Raw genomic sequence first — 20,147 nt, 5'->3', positions numbered from 1 at the left:
CCAGATTAATCATCCAGAACCTTCTTTACAAATATCTATCCTACCACAACTTTCCAAACATTTCTAGATTATTCCATACCACTCTTTATACTTCTATATACATCTACACTCTTCTAGAATACTCTATAATCGTCCAGAGTCTTCTAGAACCTTCTAGGATATTCCAGAACCTTCTAGGACATTCTAGAATGTTCCGAAACTATCTAGAGTATTCTCAAACACTCCAAAAAACTATATAAACAATGTTAAATCTAACATTCTAAAATTTACCGTGACAAATAACTCGTGCAAAGTCTTTTAAAGATATGTAAGTTTGACGCTGATTTTTTCTTTCTTTGTCTTAATTTAGTTGTCTAATTTTACTTTCAATGTAATAAGGAGCCTTTCGCAATATCTCCAATTTAATGATGTGCTTTTAGTTCACCTATAGATTTTATATTTTATTTTTATAGAAATAAAATCTATTTTTAAAAAATATCAATTTAACTCTTAAATTTTTTGATATTATTATTATTTTAAACAAATAAACTAATTTTGTAAAATTTTTACTAGATTTGACATTTGTATAATTTAAATTTTATTATAATTTTATATTTTATATATTTAATTTATCTTTTTAATTTTATATAAAATTTTGATTTTCTCTTCTTTGTTTACCACACAAGATAGAAAAATCCCTTCTATATTAATCTAGGCATAAAAGGTCCACACTTATTAAGTATCCATAAGTCATGACCAATAAAATATTGGGCTGTCCCAAACTCTCGGTGACGACCACCTTATCTCTCTTAGGGAGACTTTCCTCTCTTAAGAAGTGTCATTTAGTTCCTCTATCTTTTTCTATGACAATTCTCATTTCACTTACTCCTGTATCTCTAGATATGGCTCTCGAAGGGGATCAGTCTATCGGGGGTGAAGTAGTTCGTCTCAACTCAGAATATGATGATAGTTTTTTTTTTTTTGAAGAAAATCTGAATATGGTGGGTAAGATTATCTCTGACAAAGAAGTTAGTTTTAAGACTTGCAAAGCAGCACTTTTGAGAATCTAGGAGAATCCAGAAAGTATAGTCATCTCAGATGTCGACAGAAACAAAGTTCTTATCAGCTTCAGGGATACAAGCAAGGGTATTCAGATACGAAAAGGAGGGCCTTAGAGTATCAGAAAAAATATTGTTAACTTACAGATATAGAATGACAGACAGCCAGTATATGATGTCGACCACAACTATATGGAATTATGGGTACAAATTCATGGGTTTCCACTTCATTACATAACGATGAAAACAACTGAGATTATTGGTAAGAGACTAGGTGTCGTGATAGAAACGAAAAACCCAAGATAGAACAACATCCTTCAGAGAACCTTTTTGAGGGTAAAGATAACTTTAAATGTCACTAAACCTCTACCTACTGGTTTTTGGCTAGCAAGAGATGATTTTCATGATATGTAGGTTGATTTCAAGTATGAAAGGATTCAGGACAGCTACTACCTAAATTGTGGAATCCTTTGTCATAATAAGAGGGAGTGTAAAAATTCAATGACAACGGCATGTTGGGACCCTATGAAACCAAGGTATGCTCGGGGATTGGGCGTTAACGAAGCTAAGGCCATTTCAGCTAGGGATACAGAGCAGCGAGAAGATGAAAACAGGGAGCCGACGAATAATAAGCAAGCGTGTGAAGGGGAGCGTGAAATGGAGACTGTGAAGAAGAAATGGGCAGATAAAAGTTGTACGGGAAACAGAGCAGGGAGAGGGTTTCAAAAAACTATTGAGCCTAACCTGAAGCAACAAAAAAACCATGATAGGGAGAGCCAGGGATCATGGGAGCAGATCGACGAAGGATCAGAAAGTCTATCATTCAGACATGCTATTTCTAAAAACAAACATTTAGGGTTTGGTGAGAGGCCAGCTGTCTTTATAAATAGGATGACGAAAGGGAAGGATAAAATTCATGTGGCAGAAGAGGATAATTAGGATGCAAGGCAACATGATGACATGGATCAAGACCACGTACAAGCTAAGAAAAATAAGGAGGCTGAACCTTTTAGTATGGGAACAACAAAGAATGAGCTCGAGCTAGCTGGGCTGATGGTAACTGAGATAGAAACAGGTAAATTTGCAGGTAAAAAAAAAGGAGGGAAGGACAATAACATGTGTTTAACAAACAGAGAAGAGCTGAATAAGCTTTTTGGCAGGAAGGGGTCTTAGCAAAACCAACAGTTTAGTGATGAAATGCTGGAACAAACAGTGAGGGGGACAGAATAAGTTAAAATGCAGATCAGCTGTGGAGTTATCAGAAAAAACCAAAAATAAAAAGAATTGCTACTATAGCTACCAAGACCATGATTCAGAGGATGGAAAATGGGAAAAAGTATTTCATTGAACTAGCAGAGGATCTTCAAGAAATGGAAGAGGATAGTATGGCAAAGCCTCACCAGAGGAATGACTACAAGTGGGCTTTGGAGCTGGCTTATAACTTAGGAATGCACCTAAACCTCAAAAGAAAAAGAGATTTAAACATCAATATAGTTAATAAGGAGGAAATGAAGGAAGCCAAGGAAATTAGTATGCAACAACCAGGTAAGAAGTACAATTATGATACTGTAACAAACATGGCTAAGGAGGCGGGTCTTAACATGCCCCACCATCAGCCATGATTGTCGTCAGCTGGAACTGTCGAGGAATGGTGGCCCCTTCAACAGTACATAAACTAAAAAATATATGTAAATCTCACAGGCGGTCCCTTTTGTTCCTTGTGGAAACTAAAGCTACTAAACTAAGTTGCGATAGAATTAGAAAAAAGTTGTGTTTTGATAACATGTTTTGTGTAGAATCCCGAGAGCTTTCCGGGGGACTCTGTATTTTTTGAAAGAGTAATGTAAATATTTATGTTTATGCTTGGTGTGATAATTTTATTAAAACTAGAGTTAGCAATGGCAATGACAAGGATTGGGAGGCTATTTTTGTTTATGATCATCCTGATTACAAGAAAAGGAAGGAGTTATGGAAAAATTTAAGTTTTGTAAATAATAGTCTGGTACAACCAAGAGTGTTGATCGGGGACTTTAACGATGTCATTTCTCATAATGAGAAGGTAGGTTTGCACCCAAAACCGAGTAGTCAGATAAAGTCTTTCAAGAATTTTGTACATGACAATACTCTCTTGGATTTGAAACTATAAGGAATGAAATACACCTAGTTTAGTAATCCAAGAAATGGTTGTGTTACTAAGGAGAGGCTTGATAGGGTTCTTGTCAAATGGGAATGGAAAAGATCTTTCCAACATGCTGCGCTTTCAACCTTACCGCCTATTAGCTCGGATCATACTCCTTTAGTTCTCGATGTTAATCCTGGAGGTAAAAGGATTAAATTTTAAGTTTAAGACTTTCTGGTTGGACCATGCCGACTATGACGCTATTATAAGGAGAGGATGGAGCAGTTATGGCTATACTGGTTTTGATCATTGGAAAAATCTAAATCGAAGGATACAGAACTGTAAGAAGGAATTAACTAAATGGAGTTGAATTAGCTTTAAGAGGGCAGATGTGGAAATACAAAGTTTAAAGCTTCGCCTCAAACATTTATAGGAAGCGAATTTTACACAGACTCAGCAAGAGGAGTTCAACAGGCTTAAATTGAAGATTACCAGATTATGGAGACAAGAGGAAAAATATTAGGGTCAGAGGTCGAGGGTGAAATGGTTGAATTTTGGGGACAAGAATACTTCCTTCTTCCATGCTTCTACCATTCAAAGAATAGATAGAAATAGGATAAAGAGATTAAAGGATTCTACAGGAAATTGAGTGTGCGGGGAAAGGGAGATTCTCAAGCTAGCAGTAGGTCACTTTCAGAATCTTTTTACGGCTATAGAGAATCTAGATATGACTCCTTGCATAAGCCATGTTCTTGTCAAAGTGATTGAGGATATGAATGGGGAGCTCATGCAGGAGGTTACTGATCAGGAAATTAAAGAAGATACTTTCAGTCTGGGTAGTCTTAAGGCGCCAAGACCAGACGGTCTGAATGGTCTCTTCTTTCAAAAGTACTAGACAGTTGTCGGTAAAGAGGTTTGTGATGTTGTCAGGAGTTTTTTTCGTGACAGAAATATACCGAGGAACTTTGGAGAAACTTTTATAGTTTTGGTTCCTAAGACTAACCACCCGAAAACCCTTAATCAACTTAGGCTGATTAGTTGCTGCAACTTTATTTATAAGATTATTTCTACGGTGTTGGTTGTTAGGCTTAGGAGAATAATGGATAAGATAATTTCACCCATTCAGAGTACTTTTGTGGGAGGACGCATGATTCAAGATAACTTGGTAATAGTGCAGGAAATATTCCATGATTTGAATAGGAAAAGGACTAATGCTTCCAGGAACCTAGCCATTAAGATTGATAGGAATAAAGCTTATGATACGATAGAGTAGTCATTTCTAGAAGCAACTCTAAGGGCTTTTGGGTTTAACCTGCATTGGATAAAGATGTTGATGAAGTGTGTGAGTCAAGTAAGTTATAAGATTAAGATTAATGGACTTTTATCGACGACCATTGAGCCGCAGAGGGGACTTAGGCAAGGAGATCTTTTATCGCCGTACTTGTTTATCATAGCGGCTGAGGTTTTCACCTTCCTTATTGATAAGGCTAGAGAAGAAGGCAGAATTTCGAGAGTTAAAATCACCCCTGCTGCACCAACTATTTCACACCTCCTTTTTGCGGATAATTGTATAATTTTCTCAAAAGATAATGAGGAGAAAATTTACCAGCTCGTTACTATTTTGAACATATACACTGAAGTCTCGAGACAGAGAATCAACTTGGACAAGTCTGGGATCACATTCAGAAACCAGATTCCTATTAGGAATAGAGTTGAAATAGAAGAAATTTTGGGTTTGTCAGCTTGGGATAAACCGGGTAAGTATCTTGGGCTTCCGGCTCACTGGAGAAGATCAAAGAATAAAGCTCTCAATTAGATTGAGGACAGAGTGGTGTATAAGCTAGGAGATTAGAAACAAAAACTCCTTAATGAAGCTCGGAGGTATGTCCTCATCAAATCAATTGTTCAAGTGATACCTACCTATATTATGAATGTGGTTCTTTTTTCTAAAGGGTTTTGTGATCGACTTAGTAAGAGAATAGCCAAATTTTGGTGGGCATCTTCCGGTAAGGAAAGAGGTATCCATTGGAAGAGTTGGGATAAGGTTTGTGCAAGTAAAAAGGATGGAGGTATTGTGTTTAAGGATTTATATAGTTAGAATATAGCACATTTGGCAAAACAAGCATGGAGAATTTTGAAAAATCCTAAAGCAATTTGGGTTCAAGTACTTAAAGCTGTTTACTTTCCAAACGAGGATTTTAAGGATGCTAAAGTAGGAAGGGCGGCATCATGGATGTGGAAAAGTATTGTACATGGCAGGGATTTTCTTTTGAGAAATGAAAAGTGGTTGATAGGGAATGGAGAGAGAATGAGAATCCTGGAAGATAAGTGGATAATGAACATGGATAAGAATCTTGTGGTTAGAAATCTTGATATTAGGTTTGTCAAGGATCTGCTTGTTGAGGGAGAGGGGTGGAATTTGAATAAATTAAAGATGTATTTTGATGGAATTTCGGTCGATAAAATCGTTAGAACCTGGTAAGTTTTTTTGGAATAGATGGCAATTACACTATCAAGATGGGATACCATGTTGATAGGAATGAAAGGAGCTTCAGTAGTACTAATAACCCATCTTCCAGTGAAGACTTAAAGTTTTTGTGGCAACAGATTTGGAAATTAAGAGTTCCTCAGAAAATCATAACCTTTATATAGCGAGCTTCGCATAACATTTTATCCATTTTCGGAAATCTTTTTAATAAAAGAATAAATAACACCCCTATATATTCTATTTGTTTGCAGGAACCAGAGACCATTGAGCATGCATTGCTGTTATGCCCTTGGACAAGGGCAGCTTAGTTTTGAGCCCAGATTCAATGCTGCCCTACGGCCCTAATAGTTTCTTCTTTTGGGAAGTGGTTGATGGATCTTCTAGAAAAAATAAAACTGAATATAGGGGATAATTATGATCTTTGCAGCAGTAATATTGGTTTTCTAGTTTGGGAACTGTGGAAAGCTAGAAACCAAGCGGTTTATCAGAAGTCTATTCCTAATCCTATAATGGTGATTCGCAAAGCTAACCTAATAGAACTAGGACTTGCAGAAATGGTAGAGGAACCAGCAAAGAGTTCAACTAATGCAACAAGAACAGGCAGCAGGGTTACCTGGATACCGCCACTGGTAGGAAGATCAAATGCAATGTGGATGCAGCGTTCGATGAAGCACACTTTGCGGGAGCAACTGCAGTGGTATTGAGAGACCATAACTGGACTCTTCTCTCAGGAATTAACTCCACCATAGTCTCCACTTCACCATTAGCTGCGGAGGCATTAGCGGTTAAGGCAGCCTTAATCATGTCCCAAAATTTTCAAATGCAGAAAGTTATCATAGAATCAGATAATCAAATACTTATTCAGGCACTAAAATCGCATGCATCAATTGCAAAAATTCAAGTTATAGTAGAAGACATATTACATTTAGTAAGAGGCATTCCAAACTGTGGTTTTACCTGGGTGCCCAGAGAAGCAAACTCATTAGCGCAAGAAGTGACGAATTTCACAGGTCAGGTACTCTCCACCAAAATTGGATCATGTATAAGCCACTGTCCATCAGAAATATTCTCCGAAAGGATCATCTTGCTCTCTCAAGATTGGCAAACAGTTCTTGATTGCTAGCAGGAGCTTTTTGGGAGCTAAGGAGTATTAATTAGGTTGCTGTGGAAGACAACTCGACATTCCAGAATACTGCGAAGATACCAGATGTAGAGTTTGGAAATGAGTAGAGGGGCTAGGGGGATTGCTGCTTTGTTGGAGGTGCGTGCGAAGGTGGCCCATTGACTTTGATTTAGGGTTTTCGGTTTGTGATATTGGTAGATTGGCGAGGTTGTCTCTGGAGATTGGGGATTGTCGAGAGCGGCGGTGAACATGCACTTTGGCTCGTGATAACAAGACGCCATGGCTGCGGGGTTGGACCAAAGACAAACGGCCTTCGACGATGTGCTTCAAGCGTTGCTCATTGCGTTTTGATGCAGCAACGACTAACATCTCTCTATCGCGTAGAAGGGTCGGGAGTCTGCTGAGTTCGGAAAATGAAATATGATAGGCGTAACTCCTGAGGAAAGAAAAAAAAAAGGGGACCGGATTAGAATAAAGAATAGTGTTTAGATTTGGACCTTGTTTGGATTTTCTGTTCTGGATCCAAACTAGGCTGTTGGCCCAAATCCCTGTCTAAAAAAAAAAGAATTTTATTGCAAAAACCTTTAAAAAAAGAAGCTTTATTGTACTCATATAATTGGAATTTTTTATAATAGAAATACCTGTTTAATTTTCATTTAACCATATTTTTGGGTAACAGTATACACATTTGTCCCTAAGATAAGAGAAATCGAGTTATATTTTACGAGTATAATTTTTATACAAAGCATTTTATGCGATAATTTATTTAAAGGTTTAATTACTTTGTTGGTTCTTATAGTTTTGCAAAATTTTTAATTAGGTTCCTGCACTTTTTTTTTTAATTGAGTCCTTACACCAAATTTTTTTTAATTGGGTTCTTACACTTTTTTTTTTATTTAGATCCCTACACCAATTTTTTTAGTTGGGTCTCTATAAAATTAAGCCAATTACTGTCAAGAGGGAGCTAATTAAAAAAAAATTGATGTAGAGATCCAATTAAAAGAAAAAATATAGAGACCTAATTAAAAATTTCACAAAATTATAAAAACCAATAGAATAATTAAAATTTATTTAAATTTATCTGTTTAGATAAATTTTAAGATAAATCTAAAAATTGATTATAACGTGAAATATATAATTAGATGGCTATATAAATTAAGAAGACTTGCCTCGAATATCCATTTTCATGTTCTGTGCTTCTAATAAGATGAACAAAACAGATTATTATTATAGGGTGAATTACATGGTAAAAATGTAAATTTATAAATCTTTTTTTTATGTAATGAAAGAAAAATTGAAAAAGGTAGGATTCACACTTTGAATAATAATAAAATAATATTCTTAAATGAATTTTACAGACTACACAATAATTTAAATAGGAGGCCACTCAAATAAAGACGTTTAAAATGTTTTTTTTTAAAGATGTTTTTATGTTGTGTTTTAATTGTTTCTGTATAATTTATTCAGTATTCCTCATCACATATTATTAAATTTACCAAAAGATTTTCTTTCCAAAAATAATAAAAAGCATTTAATTTGGACTATAACAAAAAAGATAATAGATTAACTATTAGATTTTTTTAAAAAATTATTTACATAAAAAATATATCACATTTATCAAAATATATATATATATATACATATATATATATATATATATATATATATATATATATATATAACAAGCTCTTAAAATTTTTATAAATAAAAAAATAATTAATTTTTATTCGTATAATATATAAAATAATTACTATATTATTATTATATTATAGATTAAAATTTATTAATTTAAGTTTTATTTTTATTTTTAATATAAGTATTAGAAATAAATAATTTTTTTATAACAAGATGTAATGTAACAAATATATATAATATTAATTAATTTTTAAAAAATTATGAAAAGATGGTTTTTTCTAATAAAATGTTATTAAAAAATTAACATTATAAAAACTAATTTCAATTAATATGATATAATAGGTTATTAAATATATTTAATACAAAATACATTGAATATAAATTTTTATTGAGTTTAAATTTTAAATAATTTTTAATTGAATTTCAAATATTTTTATTTTAAAGAGTTAGAATATTTTAACATCATTTTTTCGTATCTTTTTAATTGAGTCTTTAATTTTTTTAATTATAAACTTTATTTATAATTAAGAGTAATGTTTTAACACCACTAATTAGTCATATGTATAAAAATACAAGAACAATTCTATTGTCATAATTATAATCTAACTTTATAAGCAATACAATACAATGAAACTATATATAATTAATATAACTAAATTTTATCTATATCTATAGTCACATTTCATAAATAATATAATTAAATTATATTTATGTTTATATTAGAATATGAATAAAAATACAAAAAATTATCAGGATGGTCGTTCATAATTTTTTTATTATTTTTGTTGTGAAAAGTTTAATTATTTTAATAATTAATTATTTTTTAAAAAAGATAATTGAATAACACAAAACAAGTCTTATTAAGAGTAATTTATTTATATATGATTAAAAAATAATTGAATAATTATATACGGTAAAAAATTAATATTACTAAAAAATAAAATTAAAAAATCATCGTTTTTTATTTTTTTCCAAACTTTATCTACAAGTAATTCTATAAATATTTTATGATGAATAAAAATATTAAACTCGTACTAAAATTTATTCTAATAAAATTTATTTTTATTCTACTAAACGTTAAATAAACTATTGAAAAGAATTTTGTTTCCTCCATTAGAGAAGAATGATAAACTTCCATACTTCTATTATGTTATGACAATAATTTGGCCTGTTATTTAATAATAATAATAATAATAATAATAATAATAATAATAATAATAAACAAGTATATCACAGTAAAAAAGGAAGCACGTAACCAAATAATTTATCATTCGAATTATATATAAATCAAATTGATAATATGAGGGTTAACACTACAAAAATCGATAACAAGGTTAGGGACTTACAAAACTTTTCTTAAGATTATAGAAAAAAATGTTTATATTTGTGTGATATATAAAACAATTATCATATTATTATTATTATTATTATTATTATTATTATTATTATTATTATTATTATTATTATTATTATTATTATTATTATTATTATTATTATTATTATTATTATTATTATTATTATATATATATATATATGAGCAAAAAAAGTATAATTGTTTTAAAGTAAAATTGTCTTTTAATATTTGATTAAATGTTCGTGTGTTTAGTACTTTTTTTTGCAGTTCCTCTTAGTTAAAAATATAATTATTGTAATTTTTTAGTTATTATTGCTAGGGGTATTTATAGATGGGATATGGCTGAAATTTCGATCAAATCTGCACTAAACTCATTAGATCAAATTCGATATTCGCACTTTTTATGTTTGGATCAGATATCAAATATATCCATAAAATAAAAAATATTAAAAAAATTTATTTTTATAAAAAAAGTCAATAAATTTGTTTACTAACTTTTTTAAACATATTTACTTCTATTTGATTATAATGTGGATCCGATTCGATCCAATCCAATTACAGATCAGATCACATCCTCAAATTACAGATCAGATACGGATAAATACTGTAGATTTATATGGATATGATCTAATCTATGAACACCCCTAACTACTGCTATCCATTAAAACAACTTAATTGTCAACAAAGAGATAATACTTGTTGGTCTCTGAAATTATGTTCATATTTCAATCCATAGTTGTAAAAATAAAACTAGATCAGCTGGTTCGACCGAAAAACTAGTGACTCCTTAGACCATTTAAGGAATAAAACCGGTGTGAACCGGTAAGAACTGGTGCAAACCGGTGTAACCGAACTGGTCTACTTGAAAATTTTTTTAAAATGTCTCCACAAAGTCTCGAACCAAGAACCTTGGAGCAAAAGCAATCTCTACTTGCCACTTAGCCATTGCACTTCTAAATATTATATTTGACAAATACTAATTATATAGTATACATAAATATCTAATTTAATTTAATTTTTATTTTTTCTATTTTTAAAATTAATTATATTTTAATTATATACCATTATTAATATAAATATAAATTTCATTAAAAATTTATTAATTTACTTGATCTATTTTATTGCTAGTATTGTGATTAAGGTTATTTGTTTTGATGTTAGTATTAAAATCTATTGATATTATAGTTAGATGATAAGTTTTGTTAATTAATTATTTTTTATTGTGTCAAAATAAGATACTATTGTAGTATTAAAATTTTATGATTTTTTTATATTAGTTATTTTTAGAAGTTGAGACTTGATTCTTCATAAAATGTTAGTGAAGATATGTATTTCAAATTTTAATTTTAAGTTTTTAACTATTTTATATTTTATATTTACGTGAGATCGGTTTTATCGGTCCAACCAGTGATTTATTGATTGAATCAATAAACCAGTAAACCAGTAACTTGACCGGTTCGATCACTGGTTTAGTTCTAACAACTATGTTTCAATCTAATTTCAAAATTTTCGATTTACTCAATTTAGCCTCCCAACTTAATAGTTATGACTCACATTGGTTCCTAATCTTATTTTTATTACTGTCTCACAAAATCGTTAACGACATGCTGAGATGGACTAACGACTGCTACATTATACATTCTAGCGACTATTTGATATGACAATTGAGATTTTTTTACCTTATTTTTTTAACTAAACACTTAAAACCCTAATATGAGTCACGAATACCTAAGTTAAAAAATCAAACTAAGTAAATTGAAATTTTAAAAATCAGATTAAAGTTCGAATATAACTTCAAAATACAACTTTAACTTATGTAGTGATTAATTTAAATGAGAATCAAATAAATCAAAATTTAACATAATTTTTATCAATGTTTTTAAATTCAAAATTTCTATACGAAAATTAACTAGGATTTTTCTTTAAATAAAAAATTTAATGAAATAGTGACTTTAATTATCTTAACCAATGTCCTAATTAATTATTTTTATGTCTTAAAAAAATTGTATATGAGAAAAAAATAATTAATTTGTCTACTTTAATAAATAGTAATTTTACTAAAAGGAAAGAAACTATTTTTTTAGAATTTTTTAAGAATTAATTAATATTTTATATATTTTGTTACACTACATTTAGTTATAAATATTTTATTTATTTCTAATGCTTATATTAAAAATAAAAAAAAAATTAAATTAGTGAATCTTAATCTATAATATAATAATAATATAGTAATTATTTTATATATTATACGAATATAAATTAATTATTTTTTTATTTATAAAAATTTTAAGAGATTTTTTTTTTGACTAAATTTTAAGAGGTTTGAGCTTGTTTTATATATATATATATATATATATATATATATATATATATATATATATATATATTGATGTTAATCTATTACCTTTTTTGTTTTAATCCAAATTAAATATTTTTTATTATTTTTGGAAAGAAAATCTTTTGAAAAATTTAATAATATGTGATGAAGAATACCAAATAAATTATACAGAAACTAATTAAAACACAATATGAAAACATCTTTAAAAAAAGACGTTTTAGGCGTCTTTATTTGAGTGGCTCCATGATAAAAATCTATATCCAAATCTAAATAAGAATTGAAAGGGTAAAAGTTACTATCATTAACAAGGATAGAATCATGATCATATACTACTCTAAAATCTAATCAAAGTATGCATGCATTACTAATTTTAGAAATCAAAGGCACCTCATGAGTTCTTCTTCTTGTTAACCTTCTTCTTGGACCTACTAGAATCTTGACTCTTCTTACCCGCTTCATGTCCATGGATCATACCATGGAGTTCGAAACCAATGAGGTAGCAAAGATAAGTATCAATGGTGATGAACATTGTCTTCTCATCCGTATACACATTGTAATAACAGCACGAACTTTTTTCATCGTACCAGTCCAGCTTCTCTTCCGGCCTCACCACGTCAAAGTGCTTCCCCAGCACTGTCTTCACCAACGTGTCAAGATTGTACCGCCACAGATCCACCTTCTCCCCTACCTCCTTCATCCCTTCCACTGCCATCGCCCTAAGGTCCAACGCCTTCTTCAGCTCGATCCCGTGGTGCTTCTCCAGCTTTGCCTTCACCTTTTCGATCTCCATTCCCACCGCGATAACCGTAGGATTGGCGAAGAAGTCGCAAAGGGGACTAGGATTTTGCTTCGCTTTGTAAGAGTCGGGTTGTTGGAGAAGAAGGTAGAGGAGGCAGTGAGAGCCAACGCAGAGGGAGATGAAGTCGTAGCCGTGGTCCTTGACGCCGCGCTTGGTGTACTTGGTAAATTGGTGCTGGGCGGTTATGCCCACGATGATCGGGGTGTTTTTGAGAGTGGACTTGAAGAGGTTGGTGAGCCACTTGGAGAGCGTTTGGGAAGAGGTGGTGTTGATGCAGAGGACGCGTTGGTCGTCGGCATAAACGGTGTAAGGATAATGGCGGGAAGTGAGGTCGTAAGTCTCGACTTCGGTGATCATGCTGGGTTCAATGCTGATCTCGAGAACCATTGTTGTTAGTGGTTGTAGGATCAGGAACTTGTTCGGATCGTCTTCTTGGAGTGGTCGGAGTAGTGGAATCTGCAAAGATACTCCGCAGTTTAAAAGGTATAAAGTATGAAGAATGAGTTTGTACCTAAGAGCCTTTGGCTTTCCTTTATATAGCTTATGATAGCTATCTTATTTTATCTTATCTTATCTTATCTAATTTATCTTATCTTATTAATCCAGATAATATTATTGATTAATTAAATATTTTAACCATATATATTGACATCTTCTAAAATCAATCAACAAATTTTATATACTAATCTTAGGATGTAAATAAAATATCTTATTAATACTGCAAATATAAATTCCGATAATACTACTAAAAACTGAGAGAATATTATTCTCACTATCAAAATAACAATTCATTGCGTTTGGGAATTGAGTAATACATTTCAAGATAAGTATCAAAACTTTATCTTATAGATTAGGGATCTTAGTAAAATAGCATCTAACAAAGAGAAAATGACAATTCATTGAAATATTTATATTTTGTCTCTGGGAGAATAAAAAATCCGATACGGTTCTGTTAAGTAAAATACTTGCAGAGTTCAGAGTTCCAATTTTGAATTGGCTCCACAGGCACGATGACAACCTTGATTAATAATATGATATTGATAATAAGGGCAATAACATTCATTATTTTGGACAAATCACACACACTGCCAAACTTTCTCATAAATTATTGGTACCAACCTAACGTATCTACTATCGTTTAACCTATAAATTAGTTCATGAGAAGAGATTTTTTATGAAAGAAATTTAGGTGCAATCAACTTCACATGAAGTTGGTAATTAAAAATATTATTAGATAAAAATTGAGTCAAATTAATTAAATTACTTAATATTTTTTAATTATTAATTTTACGTAAAGTTATCTGTATCTAAATTTTCACTAAGATGTACTAATTTTTTTAATTTTGTTTTCTTTTAATACTTTTTATCTCTTTAATTAGGTGAATGTTTCCATCCTCTTAATAAATTACATCTGCCTATGTGTATCACTATTAATGGTTTATATATTTCATTAACGTATTTAAAAATTGATACCATTTAATGTATTTATTTTCACCTATTTTACTGTTAATTGGTCCTGATTTAACACCATTTACTTGACAACATGTTAACATGTGTCCTAGTGTCCTACTAATCCTCCATGGCTCCATCATTAAAAGCGAAATCAAACTCCTCCACATGAACTATCATTTTGGGTTTAACAATATTAGCAATATACAACATTATTCATCAACTTTTACAAATAAGAGTATCAAATTAAAGGAATGTCCTTCTTTACTACTTTTAGATAGCCCTTTTTCATTTTTTTCCTTTACAGTTTTTTTTTTCCATAAGTCAGTATTATGCAATGTTAAAAAATTGTGTTTTCATAGGAAATTATAGTAAAAAATTATTTGTCATCTAATCATCTTTGACTATTAAATCGGCATGCGAGTTTTCACCGTAAAATACCTAATGAGTTAGGATTTGCGGTTTTAAATTTGAAAGAAAAAAAGAAAAAAGAAAACACAGAAATTACGGGAAAAAGGTAAAACGGTGGGTATGATTCACTTTGTATTTGAACCAGGGGTTAGAAACTTAGAATGAGAAACGGTCAAACAATGGAGTTAACTTAGAAAAAGAATTAGCAAAAAATTAAATCGGAGTCAATTTAGAAATACATAATAAAATATCAACATATATGAACTCTAGGACACAAAAGTACATAAAATTCACCGCTTATTTCATAGAAAAATTATAGCATTTACAATTAATTACACGGTGAATACTATAGTGTCTATATTATTGTGTCTATTTTATTAAAAAAAAATATAATAATATAATAAATTTTAAATATTTTATTTTTGTTTTATATATTTTATTTTTTATTTATAAAAATAAGTTAAACAATTTAAATACCATAATAAAAAGCATCATAAAATTCACATAATTATATATTATATTCCTTAGTTGATTAGCAATATTATTTTTTAAATATATAATCAACATTAATATTTATAGACTCAGTATAAAAGACTCTAAAAAAATAATATTTTTATTAAAATAATAAAAATTTAATTTTAATATATTATTAATATAAAATAATTATATATATATAATATTATATAATAAAAATAATTATTTTTTATATTAATAGTATAAATAATCATCTAAAATAATGAATGCTTGATTATATAAAAATGTTGGAAGTCAATGCATGCATGTAGTTGACAATTACAGTTACAGAGGCAAAAACGTGACACTTGAGAAATAGCAACGTTTTGTAGTGTTATAGCAATCTCTACGCTAATGGCGGGTATCTTCACCGCGCGATTGGTCTTCAAAAGCCAAAAGCCAAAGCCACCGAAAATGACTCTTTCTCTCTTTCTCTCTGCTTCCAAACTCGCTTAACTCTTCTTCTTCTTCTTCTTCTTCTTCCTTTCTCTCTTCCTCTTAGCCGTTAAGTTTCAGTTTTCCATTCCCGCAATTTCAATCTTCTTTCCTTAAACAATTACTATTACTATTTATACTGTTTCAAATATTCAATTCAAAACCCTAGAAACTCAACCAACCCACCCCATTGACCTTAATTCTCCCCAAAACTCTGTCGCCTTGGTCTTCACGTTTTCCCACCCGTTTACCAAATTCCCTCTATTTCTTCTAACACGCTGCAATGTTTCTCCATTGCTCCTTATGATGGATTCTCCCTCTTTCTCTTCCTCCTCCTCCTCTGAATTTGCTTCCATCGCCACCGCTGATCAGGTATCATGATCATCCCATACTAACCACTCTCTTTCTCTTCAATAACTAGCTTTTACTATTTATGTACCGCTATCAATTTACTTTATTTGATGACTTTGTTCTTCTATTTTGGCACCAAATTAGTATTTTTTTTCTATTTTAGGGGGTATAAAAGGAAATGCATTTGATAAGTTTTGACTAATTCTGCTTATCTGGCACCAAATTAGTAATTACTCTCATATGGAGAAGACGAAAAGATAAATAAATTCAGTAATGATTTGATATACTTGGGTACATGTAGTGGCAAAAAGTATTATCTTTATCAACTCAATTGGATTGAAGAGTAATTGTTAAAAAAATGAATTCGAAGTATGTGAATTCAGTTGATCTTGTTTTGACAGAATGCCGCCAGAAGTAGGAGAAGCGGTGATGGCAGTGAAGCTGCCAGTTTAGAACAATCACGGAGGCGGTGGCATGATGTTTTCTGGTTAGGAGTATTTGTGGTTCATTTGGTTGCCCTTGGTTTCCTTCTGGGGGTTCTTGGCCTCAATAGGTTCAAGGAAGAGAATAGACTTAACATTGACAAGTATACCTCCCGGTTTTCCGAGAATGAAGCTGGGTTGACCGAGACTTATTGGCCGCTTTATGCTGCTGCTGGTGGAGTTGGGACAGTTCTTGGATGGAGTTGGTTGTTGTTGTTGGGCTCAAGGGCCACTCAGATGATGAAGGTGTCCGTTCACATCCTCACCACTTATCTTGCTGTGGTTAGTGTTCTGTGTTTCTGGGCTGGCCAGATTTTTTGGGGAATCGCCTTTGCTATTGGGGCTGCCCTGCAGTTCTTGTATGTCTTAGCAGTCATAGACAGGTAAAGCGTTGACCTGGGACATTAGTATAGATAATGGTATTAGGTGAATGTTTTGTATAATCATAGATACTCTTTCATTGTTGCAATATATAGAATCTGAAATTTTGAATGACAAGTAGTTCTGAGTATGCTGGTTTATAAATAATGCCAATGGCTTGTACCTGTTAACACAATTTAAGTTTTCACTGGATCATATGGTGAAGCAGTTTTGTTTATCTTCTGCATCAATGACAAAACAGTATGACATATATTCCAGATTGATGAATTCTTGTGCACATTCGTTCCTCTTCCCTTGTCAATCCAATTTTTGCTAGCTCAGTGTAATCACAATAGTTTTATTTATTACTTTTTTTTAATTAATTTTTTTAAGCATAACTAACTGAATCTGTTATGATTGTTTTACTTCCAGACTTCCATTCACAATGTTGGTTCTGCAAAAAGCTGTGAAGATGGTATGGAATCTTCCTGAGGTTATGAGAGTGGCATACTTATTTATGGTGGTTGTGCTTTTATGGATGGCCTTATGGTCATTTGGAGCAGCTGGTGTTGTGGCTTCAAGTATCGGTGATGGTGGACGCTGGTGGCTTCTTGTGGTGAGCTGGCAAGTTTTGCTCTTCATTCTTCTGTTCTTGTTGAGATTGGTTGTGGGAGCAGATTACTTAAGCTTTCCTCATCTCAGTACTGTGATCATGCTATTGATTCATGCAGGTTTTTTCTGTAAGCTTATTTTGGACGGGCGCAGTACTCTGTAATACTGTACATGTTATAGTGTCTGGGATGGTATTTCTTGTTCTTTTCCATGGTGGTAGAGAGGCGGCATCAATTCCCGATGATTCCTTAATGAAATCTCTACAGTATGCTTTAACAACATCTTTTGGCAGTATCTGCTATGGCTCACTATTTACTGCTGCTATTAGGACCTTGAGGTGGAAGGTAACCACTTTTGTTTTCTGGAACTTTCTTTTATTGGTGGTAGCTTATCTTTCCTCTCTTTCTTTTATCCACCTTTTGAATTGTCTCAGATTCGTGGGTTTCGTTCAAAGATTGGCAACAATGAGTGTCTGCTGTGCTGTGTCGATTTCCTTTTCCATCTTGTGGAGACTCTTGTCCGATTTTTCAACAAGTATGCTTATGTTCAGGTAAATTACTGTGTCCACCAACTCAGTCCATGTCGATAACAATTCTGTATTCGACAGAAAATGGCCCGGAATGGTCACTGCAGTTCTGTGCATGTTGAAAAAAAATTGTTTTTGGCAGAAAAAGTTGTCCATTGTAACATTGGTGATTCATTTGTTTTTGTGGGAAATCTTATGCTTGAATGGTTCATGGTCGTGTGCCGTAAACAGATTGCTGTGCATGGTAAAAGCTTTAACCGTTCGGCTAGAGATGCATGGGAGCTGTTCCAATCAACTGGGGTCGAAGCACTTGTGGCCTATGATTGCTCAGGTGCTGTCCTGCTAATGGGCACCGTTTTCGGCGGGCTCATAACCGGAACTTGCTCTGGTGTTTGGGCTTGGTTCAAATGGCAGGACCGAGTTATGATGATTGGGTCCACGTCCATGCTAATGGGAATGGTATTGGTGAGTTTACAATCTCTTGTTGACTTCCAAGGGATCCTTCTTGGTGAAAGCTTAATCATGACCTGAATTGCTCATAGATAATTAGATATATCCTATCTTTTACTTTGACTATGAAACATTCAAATTGTTCATTATATGTACATATAGGACAAATCTTAACGACGGCATGTCATGCATATGATTATTTTATTTTTGTTATATATTGACCGTTAGAAAAGAATCAGTCAAGGTGTACATTGTTGAATATGTGAATGTTTGGTGTATATAACAAACTATTGCATGAAAGTGTAACCTTTTTTTTTTTTTTATCCCAGGTTGGATTGGCAATGGTTGTGGTGGAAAGTGCTGTTACATCGATATATATATGCTATGCAGAAGACCCCTTATTGATACAAAGATGGGACACTGAATTTTTCAACCAGTTATCAGAGACACTGCATCAGAGGCTTCAACATAGAAGTGCTCGAGCTAGGGAAGTTTTAACCCGCTATCGTCTCGATGGAAATGCTTCCATTTGACCAAACACCACATTCTCTTATATATACATACATATCCATACATGCATATATACTCCCAACAGTTTTCTTATTTTAATTCATATATAGTGATTTCATTTTCTTGGTTTCATACAAGGCAATTTCCATGGTTGCTTCCCTTTTGGTCTTTCTATATACAGGGGAATTCATAGTCAACTCTCCTTTTTTTTTAGAGACTTAAAATATTCGTATGTCTGAACCAGTATATAAATTGGAAAATGTACAGCTTTATATTCTTTCCTTTTATTTTTTATTTTTATTCTAGTGCAAAAGCTTTATTTTTGGCATATACGTTACTGTGAAAATATTTTACATCAAAAGAATTTATTAATGATCAACAGTATTAGACTCACGTTTTCATGGAAATAAGATATATAATCCTTCAAAATTAAATCAACAAATACATAGTTTTTGTAAGATCATCTTGACCCCTAACTTTATTGTTATTGGTAGGAGTAATGAACCAATGAAAGGTAAGTAAATGGGTTCCTTATGCAGTGTGAAGATTTTGTTACTACATGGAAGGTTCTTTGACGTGCTCTTGAGATCAAAATTGATTCCATATTCCGTATATCTGTTTCAATCTTTGTACCTTTTAATATTTTGTTGTTTGGCTTTTACCCCAAGATCTGATATCTCACTGTTGCCCCTCCACTCTGCAAATTCTGTGTTTTATAGCACAGATGATAAGATTGATACGATACCTGTCTTCAACATCAATTCAATCACTCCCAACTCCCAATATATATCAAAATCAATCTATAATAATCCAAATATAACACGGAATATTGAGGATAACAAGTTTTAATACGGGGTGAATTTCATGTATATTGCTTTTTTTTTTTCTATAATTTGGGAATTGTTTACCAATAAAAAAATCGGTCTAATTTTTGTTTACTACAATTTTTAATTTTTTGAAAGAAGAAATGTTCGGTCTGATTTCGTATTTTATTTTATTTTTTTACTTTTTAAAATTAAAAATCAATAGTCCGATTTTATCAAATTTAAAAACCGATGAATCCGAATTATTTTCAGCTTCAAATCAATGCGATCAATTTTTTTCTCTAAATTGCCAATACAAGAGTTTTCACCTCCCTCTTTTTAGGTTAAAATA

The 20,147-nt window shown here is 31.8% G+C and overlaps 3 protein-coding genes across 4 annotated transcripts; 2 read left to right on the top strand and 1 right to left on the bottom strand.

Annotated features, from left to right (window-relative positions):
* The first annotated feature begins 4,483 nt into the window (after positions 1 to 4,483).
* On the top strand, positions 4,484 to 7,034 carry LOC140175237 (uncharacterized). The gene is made up of 5 exons (XM_072202193.1): positions 4,484 to 4,913; positions 5,109 to 5,225; positions 5,322 to 5,634; positions 6,245 to 6,659; positions 6,966 to 7,034. The coding sequence occupies exons 1-5, from the start codon at positions 4,484 to 4,486 to the stop codon at positions 7,032 to 7,034; spliced, it is 1,344 nt and encodes a 447-aa protein (XP_072058294.1).
* Positions 7,035 to 12,482: 5,448 nt separating this feature from the next.
* LOC112709552 (uncharacterized) lies at positions 12,483 to 13,280 on the bottom strand. Its single transcript, XM_025761439.1, has one exon. It carries the CDS (start codon positions 13,278 to 13,280, stop codon positions 12,483 to 12,485), a length of 798 nt encoding a protein of 265 aa, XP_025617224.1.
* A 2,296-nt stretch (positions 13,281 to 15,576) lies between these two features.
* LOC112712115 (uncharacterized) lies at positions 15,577 to 19,279 on the top strand. 2 transcript variants are annotated; one of them, XM_025764914.3, is made up of 7 exons: positions 15,577 to 16,073; positions 16,454 to 16,917; positions 17,327 to 17,510; positions 17,626 to 17,850; positions 17,940 to 18,056; positions 18,264 to 18,497; positions 18,812 to 19,279. In XM_025764914.3, exons 1-7 carry the CDS (start codon positions 16,005 to 16,007, stop codon positions 19,013 to 19,015), a joined length of 1,497 nt encoding a protein of 498 aa, XP_025620699.1. In that variant the 5' UTR covers positions 15,577 to 16,004; the 3' UTR covers positions 19,016 to 19,279. The 2 variants fall into 2 exon arrangements, with proteins under 2 accessions (XP_025620699.1, XP_025620700.1); XM_025764915.3 differs by lacking the exon at positions 18,264 to 18,497.
* The last annotated feature ends 868 nt before the right edge of the window (positions 19,280 to 20,147 follow it).

This window comes from Arachis hypogaea, chromosome 9 (assembly GCF_003086295.3).
Source record: "Arachis hypogaea cultivar Tifrunner chromosome 9, arahy.Tifrunner.gnm2.J5K5, whole genome shotgun sequence".
NCBI lineage: Eukaryota > Viridiplantae > Streptophyta > Magnoliopsida > Fabales > Fabaceae > Arachis > Arachis hypogaea.
This window is presented reverse-complemented; position numbering and strand designations above follow the sequence as displayed.

Coding starts and splice junctions, on each gene's coding strand:
- LOC140175237 (XM_072202193.1), top strand. CDS start 4,484: ATGTTGATGAAGTGTGTGAGTCAAGTAAGTTATAAGATTAAGATTAAT. Junction 5,226..5,321: donor TGCAAGTAAAAAGGATGGAG/GTATTGTGTTTA, acceptor TTTGGGTTCAAG/TACTTAAAGCTGTTTACTTT. Junction 5,635..6,244: donor GATAAAATCGTTAGAACCTG/GTAAGTTTTTTT, acceptor CAACAAGAACAG/GCAGCAGGGTTACCTGGATA.
- LOC112709552 (XM_025761439.1), bottom strand. CDS start 13,280: ATGGTTCTCGAGATCAGCATTGAACCCAGCATGATCACCGAAGTCGAG.
- LOC112712115 (XM_025764914.3), top strand. CDS start 16,005: ATGATGGATTCTCCCTCTTTCTCTTCCTCCTCCTCCTCTGAATTTGCT. Junction 16,918..17,326: donor GTCTTAGCAGTCATAGACAG/GTAAAGCGTTGA, acceptor TTTTACTTCCAG/ACTTCCATTCACAATGTTGG. Junction 17,851..17,939: donor TTAGGACCTTGAGGTGGAAG/GTAACCACTTTT, acceptor GAATTGTCTCAG/ATTCGTGGGTTTCGTTCAAA.